Consider the following 20,356-nt stretch of genomic DNA (forward strand, 5'->3'; position numbering starts at 1 on the left):
TTACATTGAATTGCGGTGACATTGGTTAATAAAACCATGTAAGTTACAAGTGTACAATTGTATAATATATCATCTGTAGGTGCATTGTGTGCTCACCACCCAAAGTTTAGTCTCCTTCTGTAACCATTTATTTGACCCTTCACAACTTTTTACCTTTGTTTTTAATTTGCTCTGGAATGTTTGTGTCAATCAATTTGATTTGATTACTCAGGAGAAATTCCAAGTGAAATTGTATACCCATGGGGAATTTGAAGGGATAAGGAATTGAAATTGGCTCAAGATTTGGTAAGGGAAAGTCTCATAGTTTAGTCACCTTTCCTGTGCAGAAAATTCCTCAAGTATATGAATATTGTTTGTTCTCTGTGGACAGAAATATGCATGGCATATGTTACTAATTTCAATGAAACTGTATCATCCAAGCAACTTATTTAATGTTATGTAGCACAGTAACTTACCAAGCCTCTGCCCCCTTTGCCTTCTGTGGAAATCCAAAGGATAAATAAATGGTGCTATGCAAATATAAGATGGGCTCTTTAGAAACAGATATATGGTACCAACCTTAATCTGAAAAAAGCTGCCAGATCTCCAAATCTGCCAGTACACTCTAGATCAATTGTATAGTTTCCTCCGAGGATGCCATCAACCATAAATCATCAAGCAGAATTTACTTGCCCCTTTGAAGAGCAAGTAAATCATGACTGCAAATTTGAGTTTCAAGTTTCTGTCCATAATTTGAATAGCTTGGGAGAAAGCACTAAAAATTCAAAGCTCCAGGAGAAAGGAGAGGGAGAGGCAAGTTAGGAAAACGAAAAAGAGACAGAGCTCCATTCTAGACTAGCACTGCCAGTAGAACTTTCTGTGATGATGGAACATTCTGTAGCTGCACTGTCCAGTGTGGAAGTCACTAAACACATGTGGCTGTTGGGCACTTCATGTGACTAGAGTGATTGGGGAACTGAATTTTTTATTGTATTTTATTTAATTTAAATTTAGATAGCCACATGGCTTGGGGGTACCCATGATCTTTTTGGATACTGTGTCTTCCTTTCCCAATTCTTCTAGCTCTAAATTTTTCTGCAAAAAGCACTCAGGATTTATTTAGACCAGTATTGAATTTATAATCCTCATAGTTCATATTCTTCTTGAATAGGCGATGGAACATTTGCTGCTTTTCAGCTTTTAAGCCAGGCTCTCCTCTCAAGTTTGAAGTCCATTCCCAGACTGTTCACCTCCATTTGCTGCCATGCCGGTAGTACAGGAATCTTTATAAACTGGCCCACCCATATGCCGATTCATGTGATATTTATTCCTTCCTCCCCAGGTTTGCTCTTCGTTTTATACGGCCTGACCCTCGCAGCCGGGTCACTGATCCTATTGGGGACATTGTTTCATTTATGCATTCTTTTGAAGAAAAATATGGGAGGGCACACCCTGTCTTCTACCAGGGAACGTACAGCCAGGTCAGTGTCACAAATCATATAGATACCAATTTATTGATATGATTCTATCCACAAAGGAAAGGATAGCCCAGCACTGATCATGTCATTCTTTCACTGAGAAACCTTAAATAGCTCTTTACTGCTTACAGAAAAAAAGACCAAACCTTTTAGCTGGGTCCTTCTTGATCTAATCCTAACCTCCTTTTGAGGTCTTTCCTGCATAACTTATTTCTCCAATACCCTAGGTTCCAGCTAAACCGTTTCCTAAACAAAATCTGTCCTTTCACCCCTGTGCCTTTGCTTTTGCTGTTCCCTCCACCTGCAGTGCTGTCCTCACATTTTTTGCTAATTAGAATCTTGCCCATGCTTCAACCAGCTCACATCACTCCCTTCTTATGCCTTTTCCTGATTGTTGTGTCCCACCCTGGCCTACCTTGCAATTTAAAATAGTGCTTTCATGGTGTTGTATTTAATCTTACAGTAATTTCACATTTTTCTCTATATTTTAGTTATTTGTGTCTGTGTCTTCTCTCCTATGTCAGACAGTAAGACCCTTGAAGGCAAAGCCTGAAGTCTTCTTTGATCCCTCACAGAGCTGAATAAGGACATAGACTATAGACTCAAGGCTGCACATCTCATTAGCCCAAGCCACACCTACCACTAACTTATTACCTCAGGGTGAAAATGAAGAGTTCTATAGCATATCTTTAGTTTGCCAGAGAAAAATGTAGAAATAACACTGTGGGCATAGGCCAAAGGGTCGTTGTGTTTTGTAGCCTGTAGGATTCCTAAAACTATCTGGAAAAAAGGAAAAATGCTTATTCTTGCTTCCTGCCTGGTTCTCTCACATCTGCTTTTTCTCAGTCAGTCTCCCTCACTGGCTGCTCCCACCTCGTTCTACAAGCATATTATGTCAGTCATTGTGGCCAGTGCTAAAGATACTGAATGAAATAGGCACCTCTCATGCACTCTCTTTGCTGTGATCCTGACCACCATTGGTCGTTCAGGAATCCTTAATTGAATTATAATAGGCTCAGTATTATGCAAATGCAAAAGCATACACAGAAATCTGGGACACTAGCCTTATCTTTGAAGATCTTTCAAATCCGATGCTCTTTAAAATACTTTAGGTCCCACAATCCCTCATTCCTGCTTGGTATATGGCCTGGGATCATCTTTGCAGTATTTTTTATTTACAAGGATGTCAGAGCTGTAAAGTGGCAAGATTTTCACTTCCCTTTTCACATGGTCAGACACTCCTGTTTTATCTTCGTTTAGACTGGCAACAGCTGACTTCTGTGTTTTATTGGAGACCTTTATTTGTCAGCCTGTCTAGCCTCAGGAGCCTGATACAATTTAAATCCTAACAACACTAAAATGTTTTAATTAAAGCTTGTTAGCTTGGACTTTGTATAGGAAGATAAACTCCATGGGTGTGAAGGTAGTAGCCCAGAGCTCCTAATTATTTTTGCTTACTTTTTTCCTCATTTCTCCTTTTTTTCCTAAATGTATCCATTAGGACCCTTAGCCTAATTAAAAGCTAAAGGCACAGTCATCATAATATTTAGTGATCTTCTGCTTCCCACAGGCACTTAACGATGCCAAGCGGGAGCTTCGCTTTCTTTTGGTTTATCTTCATGGAGATGATCACCAGGACTCTGATGAATTCTGTCGGTAAGCGGATTGATCGTTTTCTTTCTCTTCTGACCTTATCTGCTCAGAGTTTAAAGTAAGCAAGTTCTTCTCATGTCCTTTTCATCTCTGTCCACAGTAATACCCTCTGTGCTCCTGAAGTTATTTCACTAATAAACACTAGGATGCTCTTCTGGGCATGTTCCACAAACAAGCCTGAGGGATACAGGGGTAAGTTGTTGTTGTTTCCTCATTGTGATTATTGGGATATCTTTGGAATAATCTGGAAAGACTTCCGATTTATTGCATGATTATTTTATGGTAGACACAATGTTAGTTGATATTTATACATTATGTCCTTTAATCTTCTCAGCAGTCCTGAGAGATTGGGTTGTATTACTACCACTTCATGGTGTAGGAAACAAGCTCAGAGAGTTTAAGCCTGGTCCAAGATCACACAGCAAGTTTTGGAGCAAGCTCAGGTCTTTCAGACTCTAGCTCATTCTTTTTTTTTTTCTTAATTAAAATTTTTTTTTTCCAATTACAGTTAACATTCAATATTATATTAGTTTCAGGTGTACAGCATGGTATAGTGATCCCCCCAATAAGTCTAATACCACCTGGCACTCTGCGTAGTTATTACAATATAATTGACTATATTCCCTGTTCTAGACTTGACATTCCTGTGACAAATTTTTGTTGTTGTTAATCCTCACCCGAGGATATTTTTCAATTGATTTTTAGAGAGTGTGGAATGGAGTGAGAGAGGTTAAAAGAGAAAGAGAAACAATGATGTGAGAGACATCAATTTGTTTCCTTCCGCATGGTCGCGACCAGGACCAGGGATCAAACCTGCAACCCAGGTTATGTGCCCTTGACCAGAATCAAACACGCTCTAACCACTGAGCCAAACTGGCCAGGGCCTTGCGACTGTTTTATAACTGCCAAGCTGTACTTGATCCCTTCAGTTTTTTTCACCCAGACCATGCTAGACAATTCTTTACAGTTAACCATTGGCAGAGCCTGTTTTATTCTTAAAAACATTGTCCTGGCCAGCAGCTTGCCTTTAATCTTTTTTTTTTTTTTTTTTAATAATCCTCACCTGAGGATTTTTTTTTATTTTAGAGAGAGAGAAAAAACAATATCGATGTGAAAGAGAAACATGGATCAGTTGCCTCCTGTACACACCACCCCAACTGGGGCTCGAACCTGAAGTCTGGATATATGCCCTGCCTGGGAATCAAACCAACGACGTTTCAGTGTATGGGACAATGCTCCAACCAACTGAGCCACACCAGTGAGGGCTTGCCTTTAATCTTTATTTTTATATATAGATATACTTTATATACCTTTTTTATTTTTTGTTAATCTTCTTGAGAGAGAAAGACATATCGATGTGAGAGAGACACATTGATTGGTTGCCTCCCACATGTGCCCCCAACCAGGACTGGGAATCAAACTCTCAACCCTCCATTGCAAGGGCTGACACTCTAACCACTGAGCAACACCAGCCAAGGGCCAAGGCTCCTTTTTTTTTTTTCTTTTTATCCTCACCCGAGGACATTTTTTCCATTTTTTGTTCAGATAGAGTAGGAGGGGGAGAGAGAGAGAGAAACATCGATGTAAAAGGGACATATCGAGTGGCTGCCACCCGCACAACCCAACCAGGGCCAGGGACAAACTGCAATCGAGGTACGTGCCCTTAGAGGGAACTGAACCCTGGGTCTCTCTGGACCGCAGGCCAACGCTCTAACCACTGAGCAACCAGCCAGGGCCTTTTTAAAAAAAAATTGATTTGAGAGGGAGGGAGAGACAGAGACAGAGACAGACATGGATCAGTTGTGCACCATGCCCGTACCAGAGATCAAACCCACAGCCTGGGTATGTATCCAGACTGGGAATTGAACCCACCACCTTTTGGTGTACTGGACAATGCTCCAAACAACCTTGCTTTTAATCTTAATGAGTTTGGAGCTTATTTGCCTCATCAATAATTTTAATATAGTCTCTTATACAATGAGTTAGTTATTTGAGTGCTGATGGGGATTCAGAAAGTTCAGTTCTTTACTGACAGTAATTCTTTTTTAAAATTATTTTTCCTTTATTGATTATAGAGAGAGAGGAAGGGAGAGGGGGAGGGAGATAGAGACATTGATAAAAGAGAGCATCGATTGGCTGCCTCCTGCATGCCCCCCATGTGCCCTGACTGGGAATCAAACTGGAGACCTCCTGGTACATGGGTCGATACTCAACCACTGAACCACAACCACCAGGCAACTCTTTTTTTTTTAATCCTCACCCATGGACACTTTTGCATTTATCTTCAGATAGAGTGGGAGAGAGAGAGGGAGGAAGAGAGAGAGAGAGAAACATCGACATGTGAGAGACACATCGACTGGCCGCCAGGGCTGGGGACAAACCACAACCAAGGCATGTGCCCCAGTGGGAACTGAACCTGGGACTCTCAGGTCCGCGAGCCGACACTCTTAACTGCTGAACCAAAACGGTCAGGGCAACTCTTTTTTTTTTAATCCTTACTCGAGGACATTTTTGCATTTTTAAATTTTCAGACAGAATGGGGGAGAGAGAGAGAGACATCGATGTGAGAGAGACACATCTACTGGCTGCCACGCACACAACCCAAACTGGGGCTGAGGATAAACTGCAACTGAGGTACATGCTCTTGGCGGGAACTGAACTCGGGTCTCTCAGGACCATGGGCTGGTGCTCTAACTGCTGAGCCAAACCGTCCAGGGCCAACCCTTTTTTTTTTTTCATTTTTATTGTTGAGCTGACAATAACTCTTAAAGTATTTTTAGAAGTCAGACCCTGGCCAGTTTGGTTCAGTGGTTAGAGCGTTGGCCCACGGACCAATGAGTCACGGGTTTGATTCCGGTCAAGGGCGTGTGCGTGGGTTGCAGATTGTCATGTGGGAGGCAACAGTTGATGTGTCCCTCTTCAATCAGTGTTTCTCTCTTTCTCTATCCCTCTCTCCCACTCTATCTGAAGATAAATAGAAAAATATCCTTGGGTGAGGATTTTAAAAAAAAGAAGTCAGTATGAGATACAGAGGTTTCCAACGAAGAAAAATGTAGTTACTTTGCAGCTATTTCCATTCAGTAACTTTTATGTGAATACCAGCATACCAGCCACTGTGCTAGATCCTGAGAATCAAAGAAGCAATGGGTATTTTGCCTGCATCCAGGAAATTGGTTTTTAATCATCTCTAAGTCTCACCCTGGCCGGTTTTGCTTAGCGGTTAGAGCATCAGCTTACGGACCAGAGAGTCCTGGGTTTGGTTCCAGCTAAGGGCATGTGCCTCGGTTGCAGTTTGTCCCTGGCCCCAGTTGGGGTCATGCAGGTGGTGGCCACTTGATGTGTCTCTCTCACATCGATGTTTCTCTCTCTCTCTTTCCCTCTCTCCCTCCCGCTCTGTCTGAAGATAAATGCAAAAAAATGTCCTCAGGTGAGGATAAAATAAATAAATAAAAATAGACATCTCTAAGTCCTATAGCATGTTTGCTTTGGGGTAATGGATAGTTGATAGAAGGAGACTAAGGATATTTTTCTTTTATTTATTTTATTTTTTAAATTGTTTTTTCTTTATTGGTTTTTTAGAGGGAGAGAGAGATAGAAACATCGATGAGAAAGAACATCAACTGGCCGCCTCCTGCATGCCCCCCACTGGGGATCAGGCCCACAACCTGGGCATGTGTCCTGACTGGGAATTGAACTGACGTCCTCTTGGTGCATGGGTCAGTGCTCAACCAATGAGCCACACCAGCCAGACCAGACTAAGGATATTTTTACAGAAACTTATAAAATCTCTTTTTTCACTATATATATATATATATATATATATATTCTTATTCCTCACCCAAGGATAGTTTTCCATTTATCAATAGTTAGAGTGGGAGGGAGGGAGGGAGAGAGAGACAGAGAGAAACATAGATGTGACAGAGCCACACTGACTAGTTGCCTCCCGCACAACCTGAACAAGGCTGGGAATAAACTGCAATCAAGGTACTTTGTCCTTGACCAGAATCGAACCCGAGACTCATTGGTCCGTGGGCCGACGCTCTAACCACCAAGCTAAACCGGCCAGGACTAAAATCTCTTCTTTCAAATCGTAAGGAAATCATAGGTAAAACTTGTGGTAAAATTTTGGTTTTTTAGAAGACCAACTCTGTAAACTGCTTTGAAACAGAAAAGCTAGCTCTTTTTTTGTGGAGTGAAAAAATACATGGTAAAAGGAAAGAATTGGATAAGAGGAAGATGGTGGTGGAGATCATTACCAGTAGCATAAGGCTTGCAGTCTTGTTCTCTTTAGGCTTGACCTCTTCCACAGGGAAAAATTATTCTAAGCAGTAGCCCGAGTTTTATAAATCCTTTGTTACCCATCAAATAGACATTGTCCTTGAACTCCACAGCCATCCCTAGCATCATCATGACAACCACACCCCCACCAGAAAAGCCTTTCCTGTTCTAATATAATTACCTGGGGATAGGTACACAAATATATAAGAACAACCACCACCAAAAAAAATATTAATTAAGAGGGAAAAGAGGCAGAGAATAAGTGATGCCCTTCTTTCCCAGATGGGATTAAAGCAGTTCTCTCTTGCTCACTGTGCAAAGTCTAAGAGTTGATCTGTTTTATCCTGAAGTCCTGCCCTTAACCTGTTGGGTCTTTTTTCTGTCAGTTTCACAGGCTTTACGAGAGAACACCTATCCATTCCTGGCCATGATTATGCTGAAAGATCGGAGGATGACTGTAGTGGGACGGCTAGAAGGCCTCATTCAACCTGATGACCTCATTAATCAGCTGACATTTATCATGGATGCAAACCAGACTTACCTGGTGTCAGAACGCCTAGAAAGGTACAGGGGAATTCCTCTCTGGAACTGAGAGAGGGAACAGCTGACCTTGGGCTCCACAAATCTTTACTTCTCTCTCTAGGCAACTTTAAAAGCTTTATCCATTTAGTGTTAAAATGTTTATGTACTTTGACATAACTCTCCATCAGATCACTTGTTCTTAGAGATGTGAATCAAAATACAAGACAGGGCTCTGTGTTCAAGAATATATATTGTATCATTTAGAATAGCAGAGTCTTGATATAAAGAGCTTAAATGGCCCTGGCCGGTTTGGCTCAGCAGTTAGAGCATCGGTCTGCGGTCCAGAGAGACCAGGGTTTGGTTCTTGCTTAGGGCACATACCTCGGTTGTAGTTTGTTCCTGGCCCTGGTTGGGTCGTGTGGGTGGCAGCCACTTGACGTGTCCCTTTCACATCGATGTTTCTCTCTCTCTTCTCTCTCCCTCCCACTCTATCTGAACAAAAAATAGAAAAAATGTCCTCGGATGAGGATTAAAAAAAAAAAAAGCTTAAATGTAAAACTGAGAAATGGTTGTAACTCTTTCCCCCCATTACATAAGTAATATACATTAGTTATAGAAAATTTGGAAAACACAGAAAAGAACGAAGAAGAAATTTAAAACCACCTATAATACTACCACCACTTTTAACATTCTCGTATATTTTCTTTTTAAACTTATTTTTATTGTTGAATGTATTATAGATGTCCCTCCTTTCCCCACCCATAACCCTCTTCTCCCCACTCCCGCCCTCCCTCCTGCCTTCCCCACACTATTATCTATGTCTATTGGTTATGCATATATGCATATAAGTTCTTTGATTTCTCTCTTCCCACCCCACAACTCCCCTTCTCTTTCAGGTTTGTCAGTCTAACAACCAATTTGTACTTCTTAAATTCTTTACCTTTTTCACCCATTGTTCCAACCCCACTCCATCTGGCAACCAACACAAAGTTCTCTGTGTCTATGAGTCTGTTTCTGTTCTGCTTGTTCATTTTGTTTGTAGATTCAGTTGTTGATAGATATGTATATATTGCCATTTTATTTTTGATATTTTTGTTCTTCTTCAAGAAGACATGTCAGCATTTCATACAATGCTTGTTTGGTGGTGATGAACTCCTTTAGCTTTTTCTTGTCTGGGAAACTCTTTATATGGCCATCAATTCTAAATGATAGCTTTGTAGGATAGAGTAATCTTGGTTGTAGGTTCTTGCTTTTCATCACTTTAAATATTTCTTACCAAACCCTTCTGGCCTGCAAAGTTTCTTTTGAGAAATTAGCTGACATTCTTATGGGAGCTCCCTTGTAGGTAACTAACTGCTTTTCTCTTGCTACTTTAAAGATTCTCTTTGCCCTGGCCAGTTTGGCTCAGTTATTAGAGCGTTGGCCTGCGTACCAGTGATTCGTGGGTTAGATTCCAGTCAAGGGCACATACCTGGGTTGCAGTTTGTCCCTGACCCTGGTCAAGGTCATGTGGGAGGCAGCCAGTCAATGTGTCTCTTTCACATCGATGTCCGTGCCCCCCCCCCCGCCCATCTCTCTGAAGATAAAAGGAAAAATATCCTCAGGTGAAGATTAAAAAACAAAAACAAACAAAAAAAGATTCACTCTTTGTCTTTAACCTTTTACATTTTTGTGATGATGTGTCTTGGTGTGGGGCTCTTGGGGTTCATCTTGTTTGGGACTTTCTGTGCTTCCTGGACTTGTATGTCTGTTTCCTTCACCAAGTAGGGAAGTTTCTTTCATTATTTTTTCAAATAGCTTTTCAATTTCTTGCTCTCTCTCTTCTCCTTCTGGCATCCCCATGATGAGAATGTTATGTTTGAAGTTGTCCCAAAGACTCCTTACAGTTTGCCTTTTTTTTATTTTTTATTCTTTTTTCTTTTTGCCATTCTGATTGTTTTTTGCTTTCTTATATTCCAAATCGATTGTTTGCTTCCTGGCTTCACTTACTCTACTGATTCCCTGTAAATTATTTTTATTTATTTTTTATTTTTTTATCCTCACCCGAGGACATTTTTCCATTTTTTGTTTAGATAGAGTGGGAGGGAGAGGAAGAGAGAGAGAGAGAGAGAGAGAAACATCGACGTGAAAGGGACACATCAAGTGGCTGCCACCCGCACGGCCAACCAGGGCTGGGGACAAACTGCAACCGAGGTATGTGCCCTTAGCGGGAACCGAACCCGGGTCTCTCTGGACCGCAGGCTGACGCTCTAACCGCTGAGCTCAACCGGCCAGGGCAGATTCCCTGTAAATTATTTTTTATTTTAGTTAGTATATCCTTCATTTCTAACTGGTCCTTTTTATGCTCTTGAGGTCCTCACAAAATTCATTGAGCAACCTTTTTTTTAAAATTTTTTTTCTTAATTTTTTAATTGGTTTATTTAGGGAAAGGAAAGGAGAGGGAGAGAGAGATAGAAACATTGATGAGAAAGAACATTGATTGGCCTACTCCTGCATGCCCCCCACTGGGGATCGGACCCACAGCCTGGGCATGTGCCCTGACTGGGAATCAAACCGGTGACCTCCTGGGGCATGGGTCAATACTCAGCCACTGAGCCACACTGGCTGGACTCGTTGAGCATCCTTATAACAGTGTTTTGAATGCTGCATCAGTTAGATTGCTTATGTCCATTTCGTTTAGTTCTTTTCTTGTAGTTTTGTTCTGTTTTTTCATCTGGGACATGTTTCGTTGTGTCCTCATTTTGGCTGCCTCTCTGTGTTTGTTTCTATGTATTAGGTAAAGTTGCTATGTCTCCTGGGCTTCCCAGGGTGGCCTATTGTAGTAGGTGTCTTGTAGGGTCCAGGTGCAAAGCCTCCCGGTCACCCCAGGTGGGCACTCAAGACACACCCCTCATGTGGACCATCCACCCTTCTGTTGTAATTGAGTCTTGATTGCTGTTGGCACATCAGTGGGAAGGATTTACTCAGGCTGATCAGCTGCAAGGACTGGCTGTGCCCACTGACCACTGGCCTCTGACTACCTTGGAGGATCAGCTGCACAAGGGCCCACCACACAGAGCAAGATTTACTTCATCAGGGCTCTGGTACCCACTGAGTCCACTCATTGAGTGTGTCACTTGTGGAGGTGGTAGGGTGTTGGTGCTTCGATGTGATCTGAGGCTGTCCACTGGGTGTGCTGGCTCTGGGGCAAGGTCAGCCACTGCCTGGTGTTCTGTCCAGGGCCACCTGGCATAAGCTACAGAGTGATCTGCTGAAGGCTGCTGTTTGTGCTGGGCTGGGAGGTGCCCAGGTTAAGCCAAGCTGTGAACCGAGGCTGGCTGCTTTTAGTGCCTAGGGCTACTTAGAGAGAGGTATGGGGCTCACTGAGGCCAGATGGTGCTTGTTTGAGAGAATTTTAGAAAATCTGAAGCAGGAGCCAAGACAGGCCAATCCTATGGTAAAGCCACTAGAAACAGCTTGGGTGGGGCAGGGCCTCAGGAAATCACCAGGGTGGGGCAAACAGTGTAAGTCAGGTTGCTGGAGTCCCAGATATGGCACTTGTCTGCGAGCCTCTTGGTGGGCCTCCTGGGGGAAGGGCTCACCAGAGGAACAGAGGCCTCTGCCAGCACGTCTGTCCCAGAGAAAACTGCCTCTCCAGCTCTCATCCCAATGCCAAACCACTCAGTTCTTCCCTGTATGTCTCAGGTGCCTTTCAAGCTGCCTCCTGCACACTGGAGCCTGGAGGGAGCGGGCCCTTTAGGAGGAACTGCCTGGGGTTCCAGCAGCCTCAGCCTCCCTCACCCTCAGTTCCCCCAGGTTTTTTGTTTTTTTTATCCTCACCCGAGGACATTTTTTGATACTTTGTTTTCAGATAGATTGGGAGGGAGAAAGAGAGAGAAACATCGACATGAAAGGGACATATTGAGTGGTCGCCACCCACATGACCCAACCAAGGCCGGGACAAACTGCAACCGAGGTTCATGCCCTTAGCGGGAACCGAACCCGGATCTCTCCAGACCGCAGACCGACGCTCTACCTCTGAGCCAAACCGGCCAGGGCTCCCGCAGGTTTTTAACAGCCAGAAGTTATGGGGACTTCTCTTCCTGACACTGGAACCCTGAACTGGGTGACCTGGTGTGGGACAGGGATCCCTCACTCCTCAGGCAGGACCTTCCCAGCTGAGGCATCTCCTGAAATTTATCTGCCACATGTGGGTGTGGGACCAGCCTGTCCGCATCCCTGCCCTGCTCTTACCAGTCTCCATGTGGCTTCTTCTTTAATTTCATAGTTGTAGGACTTCCATTCAGCTCCATGTTAGTTAGTTCTGAAGGATGTTTGTTCTGTAATTTAGTTGTAATTTTGATGTGGTTGTGGGCGGAGGCGAGTATTGTGTTAACTTACGTCGCCATCTTGTGTGGAAGTCTCTCTGTTATATTTTCTTTTAATTATATAGACACACTCACACTCCTATGTACAAACATAATTTCTTGGAGAGAAAATAGGAAATACACCAAAATGTTACAGTGTTTTCTCTTTGTTTAATAAAACTCTGAAGATGTTTCTAACAAGATGTTTTTCAAATCTTCTAAGATGTATGTATGTGATTTTTTGGTTCTATGAGAGCAACATATACAAAAATGTAGTACCCTAAAGGGTTATTTACCTGTAAAATATGCTCTGATGATCACTTTATAACAATAATACTGTGTTACTTTTGTTAGAATTTGGAAAAGGGATAGTTTGATTTTAACAATAAAATTAGAGGGGAGGGGAAAACTTACCATTTCTTTTTCTGTCAAATTAAACTGGGAAAAGAGAGGGCTTATTCAGATTCTGCCATGCTTTGCTTTGGAATTCGTTATAGTCATGTGAAAGAGTCCTCTGCCAAGATTATCAACCTCTTTACCCCCCAAAATTTTAATATAAGAAAACCCAGAGCTTGGCAAGATTGCTTTTTTTTTCCCCTGTGCTTTTGATCTTGTCTGTAGGGAAGAACGAAACCAGACCCAGGTGCTGAGGCAGCAACAGGATGAAGCCTATCTGGCCTCTCTCAGGGCTGACCAGGAGAAAGAAAGAAAGAAACGTGAGGAGCGTGAGCGGAAGCGGCGGAAGGAGGAGGAAGTAAAACAGCAAAAGCTGGCAGAGGAGAGACGGCGGAGGGTAATGAACCTGTCTCTCTACTCCTGACAGCTCCCAAACCAATCTTTTCATTATTATTATTATTTTATTGATTTTAGAGAGAGGAAGGGCAGGAACGAGAGAGAGAGACACCAACTGGTTGCCTGCCACACATACCCTGACTGGGATTGCAACCCGCTACCTTTTGGTACAGGATGACGCTCCAACCAACTGAGCCACACCAGCCAAGCCAAACCTGTCTTTTCTTGACTGTGAAAGGAAAAATACTAGGAGATGATGGGATTGTGGGTGATTTAAATTCTCCTTGCCATTTTTATATTTACTACATTTTTACAAAAAGTATTTTTAAATATATAAAGACTGTAATTAAAAAATACAAGAGTGAGTAAAAGGCAGAACAGCACTGTTCATTGAAAAGTAAATATAAGTAATAAACTGTTCACAGTGCTATTTATTCACAGCAGTAATTTTTAAGCATTCTTGCCATTGTTGGCTCATTTGGCATTTCATTCATGGTCTCGTTTCATTATGTATTATCACCTGATTATAGCCAGTGTCCCCTAGTCATTCCCTTTAATTCGAACCGCTCAATATGTAAATACAGTCAATAAATAGTATATGTGATGCAATAGTGCTTTGAATTCTGTTGTTTCTGACTCTTGCCAAGTTTTTCTGGTGTTGTTAGTTATTAAATTTTTTTTTTACCGCACAATAGACCTACATGGTGATTGTATTTTCTATTTCTCTGTTGTGGCCATAGCCTTACCTTTGCTTTTCGTTTCTACAGAATTTACAGGAGGAAAAGGAAAGGAAGTTGGAATGCCTGCCCCCAGAGCCTTCCCCTGATGACCCTGAAAGTGTCAAGATCATTTTCAAATTACCCAATGATTCTCGAGTAGAGAGACGATTCCACTTTTCACAGTCTTTAACGGTAAGGACTGCCTAAGCTCTGTGATGTGGATGTAGTCTGGCCTGTAGACTTGGAGGCTTTTAAGGAATTGCTAGAGTGTTGGTGATATATCTGCTGCTCTGATGAACCAGGGAGGAAGGGAAGTAGAGAGAAGGTGGGGAGTACAGTGAATGACTATAGATGCCTTCAGTTCTAGCTGCCAACTCAAAGCAGTATTAAGGGTTCCTTTTATCATGTTTGAACTCGGCTAAGAAAATAAGGTACCTTACCAAGAAGTCCCCCAAAAGACTGTGTGTTTGAGGTGAGGGACTCATTGAGGTGAGCATAACCATTGCTCTGTAGAGAAAGCTCTGTCTCCACTGACCTAGGAGCCCCTGTATCGCACATCTGAATAGAAAAGCATGTGCATTTCTCATGCAGTTGTCACTCTCCCTTTCTGCCCATGCAGGCCCTATGAAACCCTCCTTTGTGGGGCTGCCTTGTAAATCTGCACCCATAGGTAAATAGTGTTTGTCATTCCATAAGGAAGTACTTAAAAGTGGATACTTTTATTAAAGTCTTACAGAATGAGGATCAAATTCTCATTCTTCCAGGGTTATTAGATGTGTTTCTTTGGTCAGTTGTCTTCATCTCTAAGCCTCAATTTCTTCATCTGTAACATAGGTATAATAAGCATTCTCTAATAGGATTGTTGTTAGGATTAAATTTATATGTAAAATGTTCAGCATTGTGCCTGTCTCATCGTAAGTCAAATGCTAACATAGTTTTGATATTTATAACAAAAAAGAAGTTTGTTTCTATTGAGAGTTGATTTTCCAAATTTATAATTGCAGTAGATTCTGTCATTTTCCTTTTCCTGATCACTGGAAATAGGGGTAATTGCATACTAGAAATGAGGATGCACTGGAGTCAAGTAAGGCTTGCTAGCACACTTATTTATTTATTTAATCCTCATCTGAAAATATTTCTCTATTTATCTTCAGATAAAGTGGGAGGCAGGGAGGGAGAGAGAGACACATCGACTGGTTGCCTCCTATACAACCGAGGTACGTGCCCTTGACCGGAATCAAACCCACCACGACTCATTGGTCCACATGCCAGCACTCTAATCACTGAACAAAACCGGTCAGGGAGCTAGCCCATTTATTATGTCTCCTTGTTTAACTGGAGAACACTGAACATGTTGCAGTATTTTTTACAGGATAGCCCTTATATAAAATAGAAATAGTAATCTGCCCTCAGATAACTTTATTTATTTATTTTAAGTTTTTTATTTTTATTTTATTTTTTTTATCCTCACTTGAGGACTTTGTGTGTGTGTGTGTGTGTGTGTGTGTGTGTGCGCGCGCGCGCGCGCATTTATCTTCAGATAGAGTGGAGGGAGAGAGGGAGGAAAAGAGAGAAAGAAACATCGATGTGAGAGAGACACATCGAGTAGTTGCCACCCACACGACCCCAACCGGGACTGGGGACAAACTGCAGCCGAGGTACGTGCCCTTAGCGGGAACCGAACCCAGGCCTCTCTGGTCTGCGGGCTGACGCTCTAAACACTGAGCCAAACCGGCCAGGGCTGCCCTCAGATAACTTTAAACTGAAGATATGTCAGGCACTGTACTTAGCACTCTAGGGGTTATACTGATGTGTGAGATGTGGTTCTGGAATTCATGGAGCTTACTGTAAGTCAGTAGGGAATGTAAGACTCAAAGAGCTAATACTGAGTAAAAGGGTATGAGCCATTCTGGTGAGTAAAAAGCAAAATAGCTTCCCCCTTGTATTTATCTTTCATTTACATATATTGGGAAACTACTCACATCTCTAGCTTTGGAATTTTTTTTTTTTATCTATCATCACCCAAGGACATTTCTGCATTCATCCTCAGATGGAGCTGGAGGGAGAGAGAGAGGAAGAGAGAGAGAAACATTGATGTGAGAGAGACACATCGAGTGGTTGCCACCTACTCAACCCCAACTGGGGCCGGGGCAAACTGCAACCGAGGTACATGCCCTTAGTGGGAACCGAACCAAGGTCTCTGGTCTGCGGGTCGATCCTCTAACCACTGAGCAAAACCGGCCAGGGGGCTAACTTTGGATTTTTTAAATTGGGATGAAGTGAACAAGCTTCACACAACACCTGCCATGTAGTAGGTGGTTACTAAGTGATATTCTTTTCCTGGTATATTTCCTAACCCCTGGTTTGCATGTGGCTTGTAGCTTGTAACTGTACTCACTAACAGTTTTGCTGTAGTATACTGGAGCTCCTCCTCCCCAAACTCTCATTAGGTACGTGAAAAACCTAACCAAAATTTACTCTCTGGAGGGTTTTGCAGGAAAATCAATAGGCTTGTAGCCAAAGGGGATGCAACCCATTTGTTAATTATTTCATGCTTAAAGGCTTTTAGGTTCTCAATAAAAGTTATTTAAGAAAACAGAAAACAAATTCCAAACTGAGAAATACTTGGTCATAAATGGGGACAAGGCCAGGTGAAGTAGTGCAGTGCTAACCTTTATTTTGTTATATATAGTTAATAACCTATAGCCGAATAATTGATAGTTTTTTAATGCTCTTGCCAACTTTGTGTCATCTTCCTGTGAGCTCTGCCCTTTATAAATAATCTCAAGGAGGAGTGACTATTCAGTGAAATAGGTTGCACATAATACCCAGCTCTTGCTGGTGGTAAAATGCTAAGATCACAAAGGATAAACTGTAGAATAATCTCTAGGACCCATGAGTAGGCAGAAAAGTACCAGCTGACTTTCTCTTAAATGATGTGTATACGAGAGAATCCAAATTATACTCAACCCAGAACTCATTTTTCTCTTAATTACAAAACAAAGGGGACCTTTTGAGATACTCTGTTTCCTATTGCCCAGTGGTAACAAAAAGTTCCAGTTTTGTACCAAGGTTCAGAACAGTAGTCCTCCCACCCCCCTCTGCTTTATCTGTGCTTTCAGTTACCCATGATCAATTGTGGTCCGAAAATATTAAATAGAAAATTTCAGAAACAAAAAATTCATAAGTTTTAGGCTACCATTCTGAGTAGCATGATGAAATTTTGCTCTGCCCTGCTCAGGACGTGAATCCCTTTGTCCAGCATACTCATGCTGTATATGCTCCCTGCTCCCCATCTTGGTTGTCAGAGAGAGAGAAACCACATTCATATAACTTTTATTATAGTATATTGTTATAATTGTTCTATTTTATTATTGTTGTTTATCTCTTACTGTGCTTAATTCATAAGTTAAACTTTATCATAGGTATACCTCTGTAGGAAAAATAGCATATATAATATATATAGGGGTTCAGTACTCTTCACAATTTCAAGCATCCACAGAGGATCTTGGCACATATTCCCACAGATAATGGGACTGCTGTATTCTCAAGCAGTGACTGAGAAGAAAATAGTATTCCAAAGTTGGATTCATACCAAGAATACTTGGTGCAAGTCTAATTGATGCATCTCAGAAAGGAAAAGGAGAATGAATGTTAATGGTTGCAAAGAGTCAGAGACAGGAACTGAAAATGATTGATGTTGATAGACTAAAATATAAAAAGTTAAAATTATGAATAATTAGATAATAGGATCATGGATTTACTCCTTAAGTCCTGGAATTTTTAGCCCTTTAATGCTCTAAGGAAGTAAGATCAAGACAAATGAAGGAAGAACTGCTTCACACAGAGGGGAGTAAATTTACGAGAGGTGGAACAAAACAGAGAAATTGGCCCTGGCCGGTTTGGCTCAGCGGTTAGAGCATCGGCCTGCGGACCAGAGAGGCCCGGGTCCCTTTCCCTCTAAGGGCACATACCTTGGTTGCAGTTTGTCCCCAGCCCCAGTTAGGGTTGTGTGGGTGGCAACCACTCGATGTGTCTCTCTCACATCAATGTTTCTCTCTCTTTCTCTTCCTCCCTCTCTCCCTCCTGCTCTGAAGATAAATGCAAAATGTTCTCGGGTGGAGATAAAAAAAAAAAATAGAAACTGATTCCCTCACAAAGCCAAGATAGTTTGAATGATGTGTTTCTAATCTTGGGGCCGACCCTATAAGAGGTTAGCAATGCCTTCACAGTGTATCCGTTAGAGTCTTTGTTAGTCACTTTGCTAGAACACTAGATGAAGAGGGCCAGAGAGTGGATCCTCCAGTATGCCTGTTCTTAGTGTGTGGCAGTAAGAGACAAAAAGATGAATATGTCCTATTCCATAGGTATCTCACATTTTAAGTTTTAGCAATGTGAGTTTTCCTGGTGTTGCCTTACTTCTGGTTGATAATTTACCTATGCCTTGTCGGAGCCCGAGCAGGGTGAGAAGGGCATTCCCACAGAAAGGTCCATGTGGAAGATCTCAGTCAAATTGAGGAGGGTGTCCACATGTGGGGGCAGCCCATTGCTGAGAAGTCAGAGTTTATGTGGCCCAGGGTGGGGTAAAGCCAGAACTGGGTAAGGAGAGGGGATGAACTCATGGGTTTGTTTTTTTTTCCCTTTATTGATTTTCAGTGAGAGGTAGAAACTATGAGAGAGAACACTGACTGGCCGCCTCCTGCATGTGCCCTGACCAGGAATCGAACCGGCAGTCTCTCGGTGCATGGGCCGATACTCAACCACTGAGCCACACCGGCTGGGCATGGTTTTCAATATATGTGTATAGCAGTCTAGCATATAGATGTAGATGTGTAGTATGTGCATATATTCTCCAGCTTTCTCCACAGAAAGTGCTTGGGAGCAGCAACACCCCAATGGCAGTGAACATACCTAGCACCTAGAATGTGGCTTTTCTTACCATTATTCATTAAGAAGAACCAGGGATCCTTAGAGAAATGGCTGCTTCCAGGACTGGAGCAGGGGAAACACAAGATAAGCCTGGAACACCTTGTGCCTCAAAACAAATAATTATTCAGAGAACAAGGGAGACATGTCAGCAAGACACAAGCCAGCTTAAATGGGCTTTTTCTGACTCCATCTGAAACAATTTGGACATTAAAATAAATAATGATTGTAATATTATAACCTACTGAATAAAATAAGAAATCACGACTCTACAGTAATACAATATAAATAAATAAAATTTGAGGAACAGAATGTCTCCATAGTTTAAAAGTACAGCCCCACAAAATACACATTAGTTACAAAGGGAAAAAGAATAACTTTGTGGAGAAGCCTGGCAGGTGATCAAAGTGAGTATCATAGGTAGTAGGACCAGTAGAAATGTGCTCCACCTGAGTAGGATACATCACATGGACTGCAGCAGCATTTCTGGAATACCCTTGCCAAAGAGGTATAACTGAAATCTGATCATAACAAAGTAACGCCCAGCGTCAAGGTCAGGAAAGACTGAGAATTTGCTACAGGCTAAAGGAGATAGGAATGTGACAACTAAATGGAATACAGTGTTCTCAACTGGATTTGATTTGATGGCTGTATTATGGTTATGGAGGAGAGTATCCTGTTTGTAAGACATACACAAGTATTCTAGGGTGATGGGATATCAGGTTGGCAGCTCACTCTCAACTGGTTCAAAGGAAAAAACCCTTTGTGTCCTAAACTTCCAACTTTTCTGTAACTCTGATTCATTTTTTTTTAATCCTCATGCAAGGCTATGTATTTGTTGTTGTTGTTGTTTTGGTTAATTGATTGGCTGCCTTCCGCACAACCCCGATTGGGGCCAGGGATTGAACCTGCAACCCTTTGGGCTGATGCTCTAACCACTGAGCAAAACTGGCCAGGGCCATTTTTACTGAATTTAGAAAGAGAAACACTAATTGCTTGCCTCCCATATGTGCCCCAACCAGGGATTGAACCTGCAACCTAGGTATGTGCCCTGACTGGGAATTGAACCTGCAAGCTTTTTGGTGTGCAGGACGACATTCCAACTAGCTGAGCCACCCGGCCAGGGCTGTGATTATTGCCAAGTAATAATCAGACAAGTTGTCAAAGAAGAAACAGGTGAATGAATTCAGAGTAGGACTAGCATTGGGCTGTGTAATAAATCTCTTAAAAGAGTTGCCCTACCAATTTGCTCTTTGAAATGGCAAGACCTTGAAGCAGAATTCCAATGTAATGTGATTACTTCATGTCTCAAAGTCATGGAGAGAACTGGGGGATACTGGATTTCATGGTGGTGTGTGAACATTTGTCTTTTTCTTAGCATCCTTCATTTTTTATATGACCTCTACAGGTAATCCACGACTTCTTATTCTCCTTGAAAGAAAGCCCTGAAAAGTTTCAGATCGAAGCTAACTTTCCCCGGCGGGTGCTGCCTTGCATCCCTTCAGAGGAGTGGCCCAACCCCCCAACGCTGCAGGAGGCGGGACTCAGCCACACAGAAGTTCTCTTTGTTCAGGACCTAACAGACGAATGATACTTTTCTTCCTCTCCCCTCCCACCCCAATTCCTAAAAGAAATGGGAAAAAAAAAAAAGAAAAAAATTCAC

At 42.1% G+C, this 20,356-nt stretch overlaps 1 protein-coding gene across 6 annotated transcripts in view; it reads left to right on the top strand.

The window, feature by feature from the left end:
• Positions 1 to 20,356, top strand: part of FAF2 (Fas associated factor family member 2) — a 71,854-nt gene that overhangs the window by 48,894 nt on the left and 2,604 nt on the right. For 2 of the 6 annotated variants that reach the window (XM_036239711.1, XM_036239712.1), the window contains 7 exons: positions 1,322 to 1,460; positions 3,028 to 3,113; positions 3,211 to 3,302; positions 7,775 to 7,952; positions 12,878 to 13,049; positions 13,816 to 13,959; positions 20,102 to 20,301. In XM_036239711.1, coding sequence (XP_036095604.1) covers positions 1,322 to 1,460; positions 3,028 to 3,113; positions 3,211 to 3,302; positions 7,775 to 7,952; positions 12,878 to 13,049; positions 13,816 to 13,959; positions 20,102 to 20,284 — 994 coding nt within the window. In that variant the 3' untranslated portion in view covers positions 20,285 to 20,301. Of the gene's footprint in view, positions 1 to 1,321; positions 1,461 to 3,027; positions 3,114 to 3,210; positions 3,303 to 7,774; positions 7,953 to 12,877; positions 13,050 to 13,815; positions 13,960 to 20,101; positions 20,323 to 20,356 lie in introns of those variants that run through there. The other 4 variants (XM_036239709.1, XM_036239710.1, XM_036239713.1 and 1 more) reach the window with 4 other exon arrangements.

The sequence above is a fragment of the Molossus molossus genome, unplaced genomic scaffold (genome assembly GCF_014108415.1).
Source record: "Molossus molossus isolate mMolMol1 unplaced genomic scaffold, mMolMol1.p scaffold_m16_p_4, whole genome shotgun sequence".
Classification (NCBI taxonomy): domain Eukaryota; kingdom Metazoa; phylum Chordata; class Mammalia; order Chiroptera; family Molossidae; genus Molossus; species Molossus molossus.